Below are 8864 nucleotides of genomic sequence, written 5' to 3'. Positions count from 1 at the left end.
ATATTGCATGAATGAAGCAATTTCAACGTCCAGCCGCCTCCGTGTCCATTTCCTCTCTGATCCGTGAGAAGACAACACATTTAATCCATGACTATCTTGATGTGGCTGGAATTTTTACCAAAGGCATTAGGATCCGAGTGTGAGTGTGTTAATTAACCAGGGGTTGACCATGAGAGGGAGAGAGAGAGAGAGACAGACAGTTGCCCCCTCAGCGGTCTGACTCTTAAACCAGCTGTAGCCCTGGTGTTTGGCACACACACACATTTTAATATGTTTTAGTATTTTGACAAATGACTAATGGATTATTTGTGCTCTTTTTGTGTATGTATGTATTGTTATGATGTGTATGAGTTATGTGTGACAACTGTTTACAAACCAACTGGCCCCTCGGGGACAGTAAAGACGACCTTAACCTTAACTTAACCTTTATTCTACTTTGTTAGTTTTTCATTCTTCGTAGAACACACTCTGCCTCTCACTGAATCTCCTCTTAACACCAGGTGACAACAGGCCGCTGTGAAATGCAGTAAAACCTGAAACACCAACAACTTCTTCCTCAAACACAACCAGCTCCTCCCAGTCAGGATATGTCTGTGTCTCCTCCCTTCACAGGTGTGTCAGTGTAAGAACCAGTGAACAACAAGCTGGGAACTGTGGGAGCTTAGTCACTGCAGGAAGTGAACCAGAGGGGGAGGAGCAGAGATCTGTATCTGCTCAGAGGAAGTGAATCTGTTCTTCAGTCTCTGGCAGCAGCTGAAATGGCGCAGCAAGAAAATCTACTGAACGGAGAAAGATTCTGCTGTTCAATCTGTCTGGATCTACTGAAGGATCCGGTGACTACTGTCTGTGGACACAGCTACTGTAAGAGCTGTATTAACACCCACTGGGACAATGGGGAGGAGAGAGGAAGCTACAGCTGTCCTCAGTGTAGACAGACCTTCACACCGAGGCCTGTCCTGGAGAAAAGCACCATGTTAGCTGATTTAGTGGAGGAGCTGAAGAAGACTGGACTCCAAGCTGCTCCTGCTGATCACTGCTATGCTGGACCTGAAGATGTGGCCTGTGATGTCTGCACTGGGAGAAAACTGAAAGCTCTCAAGTCCTGTTTGGTTTGTTTGGCCTCTTATTGTGAAAAACACCTCCAGCGTCATCTTCATTCAGCTGCATTGAAGAAGCACAAGCTGGTGGAGCCCTCGGAGAAGCTCCAGGAGAACATCTGCTCTCGTCACGACGAGGTGATGAAGATGTTCTGCCGCACTGATCAGCAGTGTATCTGTTATCTCTGCTCTGTGGAGGAACATAAAGACCACTACACAGTGTCAGCTGCAGCAGAAAGGACTGAGAGGCAGAGAGAGCTCGGGCTGAGGAGACTAACCATCCAGCAGAGAGTCCAGGACACAGAGAAAGACGTGAAGCTGCTTCAACAGGAGGAGATGGCCGTCAATGGCTCTGCTGATAAAGCAGTGGAGGACAGTGAGGAGATCTTCACTGAGCTGATTCGTCTGCTGGAGAAAAGAAGCTCTGATGTGAGGCAGCAGATCAGATCCCAGCAGCAAACTGAAGTGAGTCGAGTCAGAGAGCTTCAGGAGAGACTGGAGCAGGAGATCACTGAGCTGAAGAGGAAAGACCATGAACTGAAGCAGCTCTCAGACACTGAGGACCACAACCAGTTTCTACACAACTACCCCTCACTGTCACCACTCAGTGGATCTGATCACTCATCCAGCATCAGGATCCGTCCTCTGAGGAACTTTGAGGACGTGACAGCAGCTGTGTCCCAGGTCAGAGGTCGACTACAGGACATTCTGAGTGAGACAGAGACTGAGATTTTACAGATTGTGTCTCAAGTGGATGTTTTGCTAACACAACCAGAGCCAGAGACCAGAGCTGACTTCTTAAAATATTCACAGGTAATCACACTGGATCCAAACACAGTAAACAAACATCTGTTATTATCTGAGGGAAACAGAAAAGTAACATTAATGAGTAAAGAACAGTCTTATTCTGATCACCCAGACAGGTTCACTGATTGGCCTCAGGTCCTGAGTAGAAAGAGTCTGACTGGACGTTGTTACTGGGAGGTGGAGGTGGGGGGAGGAGCAGTTGGTGTAGCAGTCACATACAAGAACATCAGCAGAGCAGGAAACTCACTTGAATGTTTATTTGGATACAATGATAAATCTTGGTTATTATCTTGTTATGGAAACAGTTATAGCTTTTGTCACAACAGGATCGAGACTCAAGTGTCAGGTCCTGTGTCCTCCAGAGTAGGAGTGTACCTGGATCACAGAGCAGGTGTTCTGTCCTATTACAGCGTCTCTGACACCATGACTCTCCTCCAAAGAGTCCAGACCACATTCACTCAGCCTTTCTATGCTGGAGTTATGGTTTATGATGATGGAGCCACAGCTGAGTTGTGTAAACTCAAATAGACTCGAGTCATTAAAAGCAGTGATTTAGATTCTGTGTGTAAATCTTTAACTTCTCTTGTCTCCATGTTTGTTGATCAAAGTTTGTCGTGGTGACGTTACTGCTCCGCACAGAGATCAGCTGTCAATCAAACACTGACCTTCCTTCATCACATGTATTCAGTTCTCACTTTGTAAAGACAGAAATCTATAACTGCATTGACATGAATGTGCTTGAAAGATCTAATGTTGCTGTTGTTTATTAAATCAATGTAGAAATCAGGTTGTGTGATGTTTTAGAATCTGTATTGATCTTTGTCATTACCTAGCATGTTGATTACTTGTTACACTTAAGCCATGTTCATGTTAAGCTCATTTGTATACAGTAGCCTAACCTTCTACAGCCGTGAGAGTACGATGTATGTACAGTTTCAATCAGAAATATTCAACCCCCCCAAAAAAAGATTGTAAGGATTTATCATTAAAGTTTTTTCAAAGATCAAGATTCTGCTTCGGATGATTTCTTTATGAGTTGAGTGATACATAGAATCAACACAGAAAATGCATGATGTAGAATTTGTGTGTAACAGTATATTTTGTTAAGATGTCACAGTTATTCAACCCCGATATAATATTGTTGTTTCTGAAGCTGTCTGACAGTTTTTATGGCCTAAAGTGGAGTTGAAACATAATTAAGCCTTTGGTAACTCTGTAATGATCCTTCACTGACTTCAGCTGTGATGCGTATTTAAACCCCGCCCATGAAGGTATTCAAGGTGAGTTGCATCATGGGAATGAAAAAGGAGCTTCCACCAAGGCTGAGAGAGGAGATTATTTCATCACACCTGAAGGGCCTTGGGTAGAAGAAGATTTTCCAAAAAGAGAGAGAGAGAGAGAGAGAGAGAGAGAGAGAGAGAGAGAGAGAGAACTTGACATCCTTCTGCACAGAAATATGATGAATGTGAAGCGACACCTGTTGTTCGTGAAGAAGCGTTTGCGGGAGTGATCACCTGACCCGGTGCGTCGCCAAGCTTTCCTTAGACACCCCCCCCCCCCCCCCCGCCACATCAAACACGCTCCAGCGAAACAACCCTTTCACCAGCTCCACTGATTACACGGGCACGACCCTCTGTCATTCACCCACCTCTTCTGCCTCCTACATATTTCAGCTCATTATCTGTCCCACTTTAACGACAGTATATATGTGACCTCACTACAGAGGTCATCTGTTCCGTTATGATCATCCTCATTTACGGAAATGTGGGCGGGAAATGACAGCTTGAATGTGACTTACCTATTTGATGAGGACACCATCAGAATCCACAGGTTAACGGGTCATGGAAAAGAAGAGAAAGGAAAGTTAGCTATAGTTTCAAATCAAGAAACAGAGTTCAAGCTGGCAAAGGAAGAAGACATTTAGACAATATTGTTGTCTGGAGAGCGGCAATGATCCTCCTCCACCCTCTGCTCCTGGAGGCCCAGTATGAGTCACTGGAATGAACCCATCCCCCAACCCCTCATCCCAGTCTGCATGGACGTTATCGCTGCATCTCTCCCAGACCACCCGTTTGTGACCAAAGACATTTCCAGCTTTAATTAAAAACAACAGCTCAGTGTGAGTAATCATTTTATCAGTTATTATGAATTTGACTGGTTTTATTACGGCCCCCCCGCTCTCTATATTTTGACGAAGCAGGGCAAATATTTTTTCAGCTATTCATATATAGAAATATGTCTGTGGCCTCCTCTCGAGGTAACAGCCTCTTTCGCCTGTTGCATTCATCCAGACAAAAAGCAAATCCTCTCAATGATCTCAAAATAAAAATGGGAAGTTATTGGTTGATCTTGACCTACAGCTGTTGTGCCCACGAGCAGTTTTTAAAGGAATGTGAGTCTCTCGTGCATTTCCTGTCACATTTTCAATTTCAAATTTTACAACCTCTCATTATGTCTTGTGTCTTTAGCCCCAATTGACTGATAATATCTATGAATCAATCAGTGGTTGATTGGTCAAAAGGTCGGAACAGGGTTTAAAAACAGGCCGTAAAAAATACTTTGTGCAAAAGAACATTAAAAAAACCACACAGCCACTCCTCAAGGCTGAGAGACGTCTGGTTATTATCCACACATTCCCCAGATAATCTTGTTTTTATCAAATCTGTTGACCTTCTGTTCTTCTCTTAATCTTTCCTCATTCTTTCGCATCAGTTGTAAATTGCTGAGGTAACAGTTCCTCCTCCTCCCACCACGTTTTCTGTGACTTTACTTTTCTCCTTCTTCAGTTTTTTTTTTTGCATCCAATCATCGCTTGTCTGCCGAAATATAGATTTCATCAATTATTCCGTTTTATATGTACAGTATAATAAAAAAACGTCTTCACAAATAATGAATAAGTTGTGAACCTCAGCAGGAGACAGTGAAAGATAAACGAGTGGACAGACCCATTACTCAGGACCCGAGTGTCCAGAGCAGGGACGTCTTTCTCTGGACAGGCAGAGAAATTGACCCTGACATGTTTTGCATGAGAAAATTACCGATGGGTAACTAAGAGGAAATCAACACAACACTCCACCTGCTGCTGTTTATCACCTCACACATGATTCCTGTTGCACAGTGAGACTTTATTGTCATCAGCAGTTTAAATCCCTCAAGGATAATGAGGTCGCTGTCACCTTTGACCACTGATATCTAATGAGTTCATCCTCAAGTGGCAACGGGTCCAAATTTGAAGAAGTTCCCTGAAAGCAGCCCGGAGATAATATGTTCGAGAGGCCAAAAACAAAACTTATCTTTACGTGATCTTAAGAAAACGAAATCAGGATTCAAACCAAGCTGAGGTCACAGGTCTGAGTCTCATCAGGTCAAACTTGAGTCCAACTTGATGTTTGTTCCGGTTGTAATGAAATGATATATATGACGACACTGTGACATGTATATAGTCCAAGTCCCTGAGTTTTTCAATGCAGTTGTATTTGTAAACACTTGCCAAATTCACGTAACAAACCTTCTCTTAATGCACCTTACATATAAGGTCAAGATCTTAAAGAATATAGAGAGACCCAACAGTTCCCACAGTGAGCAGCACTTTGGCAAATGCTGAGAGAAACAACTGCCTCAATAACGGGAAGAAACCTCGAGCAGAGCCGAGACTCCATCTGCATCCCATTCTGAATTCTACAGGGAGCCAATGAGGAGAAGCTAAGACGGGAGTAATGTGATCCTTCTAGTTCCTGTCAGAGCCACGCTGCAGCACTTTGGACCAACTGGAGGCTTCTAGCAGACTCACTGGGACATCCTGATAATACAGAGCTACAGAAATCCAATCTCGAGGGAGCGTAAATGCATGGAGGACAGGTTTTCTATAGGGACTGGTTTTAATATGTGGGTCAAATGACATGTCCTGGTCCAACATAACTCCAGGGATCCTCAGAGTGGAGCTGGGGGCCAGACCAACACCATCTAAGGGGACTCACTGGTCAGACAGTGGTTGTCTGAGAAGGATGGAAATAGATGCATCGAGACACAGATTCAATGTTGAGTGAATTTCAGGTTTACACGAGTTTGTGTGGAATATGTTATCGTGAGTTGATGTGTGCGTTTGTGTGTGTTGAATCTATGTAGAGAAATGAAAGTCTTTAGTTTAATATTGTGTAAAAAGTATTGAAGTGATTATATGATACGAGTCGTGTTGGGTGACATACATGTATTTGTGTTTTTTATATCGTTCAATTCAAATTCAGATCAGTCAAATCACTTCTAACAGTTTGTGCTTTGATATTTGAGTCCAGGTCACATGACAAATACAACAGTTGTTTGATTCTTTGATATGTTCATGTCACATTTAGAACTCAGGATTCTAGATCAGAGCCAATTGAGTGTGCACCCCCCCCCCTCCACATACACAAACACACACACACAAGAATCCCTGCATTGATATACAAATGATTTTCTTCTAAACACAACTGGGTGTTGATACGGCTAATCATGCTAACAGAACACATCATTAAGATGTAATAACTGCAGCAGGAACAATCAAGGACGTCTCATAGATATGAATTGATCGTGCTACAGCAGTTTGTACCAGTCGTTGCATTCAAAAGAGCAAAATTATGCTTTGTAAGGTCACAGCAACCTTGACCTTTGACCTCTGAGAGTCCAGGTGAACGTTTGCACCAAATGTGAAGAATTCCCCTCGTGGCGTTTGTTAAATATGTCCACAAGAGTGGGGACGGACGGTCGGACAACACAACAACACGATGCTTCCAGCGACTGGCACCGAGTCCTAGAACAAAAACATCACAGATTATTAATTATCAGACAAAAGCTGCTCTGACCAGGAAGGAGCTCGACCTGATGGGCAGACTGGGTTTGAACTGGCTGCAGTTGAGACGGGGATAATAAAGCTGGCAGCCATTTAGAAGGCAGCGCAGGAGCGGGGCTTTTAAAAGTGGTCCACAGGTGCTGTCTGCCAAAAGGTTAATGTGGCCTGCTCCTCTGTATGTGAGAGTAATTACCAATGGAGAGTCATCACATTAACGTTTGGGACACTGGGAGTACTGGCTTATTTAGCACCACAGCCAAACAGAATCAAAGGAATCTCGTACAGTAAATATCGCACGTGAGGTGTTTTGAACTTGAAATATTGAGTAATCCATATTGTGGTTGTCTATGTGCTGCGGCCGGGATGTTATGAACGTTCCTGAGCAGTATGTATCTGAAGCCTTCTCACTGGCTCCCACTGTAACACCACATGCTTCTTCTCCATCCATCCAGACACTGCATTGAGCTCCCAGGATGTGGGAGCGTGTGAGTCAGACGGTCTCAGCGTGGGAGCATGAGGATGGTGCAAAGTAATTCAAGCACAATGAGCCCTGATATAAAGAATCATGTGAGCTGAGTGGAGAGAAGACATCAGATCTGGACATCAGTGAAAACGGGGCTTGAAACTGACGATTTTCACAAAGTACAAACACAAATGAGCGAGTTTGATGAGGTTGTGAAGCAGCGTGGGATCATGGGAGTTTTCTTCACCACCATTGCCGATAAAAATCTACCTGGAGCGACTCAGGTGCAAGTAGCTAACTGGCTAACTGGCTAACAGCGTGTTTTAACGTCGTCAAACGTCCAATGGAGTGACAGCAGGGACAGACAGAGCCGGCGGCTCAAGAAGGACACGGTTGACTAATTGGCAAATTTGTCCAAAACAGGCTCAGAACCGAGTGGAGCCTAATTGAGCCTTTGAGGTTTACCGGCCGCTGTGGCAGTTGATTTTGACCTATTTATTTTTTAAGTGGCATTTGGTGCTGGGCAGATGGTTCATCTTGGTCCTTCAGACGCTTTAAAGAGCAAAAAAACGTCCCCAAGCCAAATGTCCTTAAAAGTCACACGGACACGTTACACAGCAGCTAAACCACGAGGCTGAGTCAGGCAACGGCCTGAAGCTGCGTTCTACTTTACTTTAAATGTGGTACTTGAACGCACCAGTTACAGTCAAACGTACAGGACTCAAACACACACACACACACTTGTTTGTAGGTTGATTTAATAAATATTGTTTCTCTTGTATACATCTGAATGTCTAGTAATACAGCAGCTCCAGTGTTTGAGGTGAACTCTCTTCATAGAGATAAAAACAAGCAGAGGAATTAAAGTCTCCGGTCACAGAGGCAGCGTTGACCTGTCTCTGTTTCCTCTCATCCACTCTCACTCTGTTTTTAAATCTTCCAGCCTCCTCCACTCTTCATCACTTCAGTAAGCCCCGAACACGTGAAACAAAAGGTCACATGAAACACCACCACCACTGTGTGTCTCTATGTGTCGTTATGATTAATAACGTGGAAGGATTATAACGTGGCTTCTTTCTACACATGTTTAATTAGAGGCCACCATCACTCGATGCACCAGCTTGTTAGGAAGATTCAAAAACTCAAATATCTTCAGTTTTCTGAGTAGATTATTTCCTCTCAGATGCAAAAACACAAACACCTGCAGAACCTCATCTCCATCTTCTCCTCTCAAGCCACCAGGGAGCAAAGGTGACCCACTCAGGCCCATAATGCATAAAAGACTCATAAAACTAATGGAAACAAACATTGGCAGACGACAGGTGGAGAGTTTATGGCAGAGACTGAAACTTTTACATCACATTCCAGGTCGGAGACCCTGAAGTGGGATCTTCAATTCATGATCAGCCACACAATCGGCTGCAGATTATGTCTTAGGTGTGTTTTGTTTTGCTTTGTGTTGGAGGTAATGAGGAATGTGTGTTTATTTGGGTTTTGTGTACAAATGAGTCTCGCTACAGACACAAACCTGCATCATGTCAAATATAAATCAGTGACTCGCCGCTCGTCCTGCAGACTGTAAAAACACAACCATAGCTCAACCACCGTCAACCTGATGATTCCCATGATGCCCACCAATACTGCCGAGATGGACTTGTGCCGACAGTTAACC

The 8864-nt window shown here is 43.9% G+C and overlaps 1 protein-coding gene across 1 annotated transcript; it reads left to right on the top strand.

Moving 5' to 3' along the window:
• Nucleotides 1–543: 543 nt before the first annotated feature.
• Nucleotides 544–2191, top strand: LOC128457570 (E3 ubiquitin/ISG15 ligase TRIM25-like). The gene is made up of 2 exons (XM_053442321.1): nt 544–1910; nt 2017–2191. The coding sequence occupies exons 1-2, from the start codon at nt 759–761 to the stop codon at nt 2044–2046; spliced, it is 1182 nt and encodes a 393-aa protein (XP_053298296.1). The 5' UTR covers nt 544–758; the 3' UTR covers nt 2047–2191.
• Nucleotides 2192–8864: the final 6673 nt, after the last annotated feature.

Source organism: Pleuronectes platessa, chromosome 15, assembly GCF_947347685.1.
Source record: "Pleuronectes platessa chromosome 15, fPlePla1.1, whole genome shotgun sequence".
Classification (NCBI taxonomy): Eukaryota; Metazoa; Chordata; class Actinopteri; order Pleuronectiformes; family Pleuronectidae; genus Pleuronectes; species Pleuronectes platessa.
The sequence above is the reverse complement of the archived record's forward strand: the minus strand, read 5'-3'. Positions and strand labels throughout refer to the sequence as shown.

Excerpts from the sequence above, each read along its gene's own strand:
- LOC128457570 (XM_053442321.1), top strand. The coding sequence starts at position 759 with ATGGCGCAGCAAGAAAATCTACTGAACGGAGAAAGATTCTGCTGTTCA. Across the intron at positions 1,911-2,016 it reads ACTTCTTAAAATATTCACAG|ACAGGTTCACTGATTGGCCT; the intron begins GTAATCACACTG and ends CTGATCACCCAG.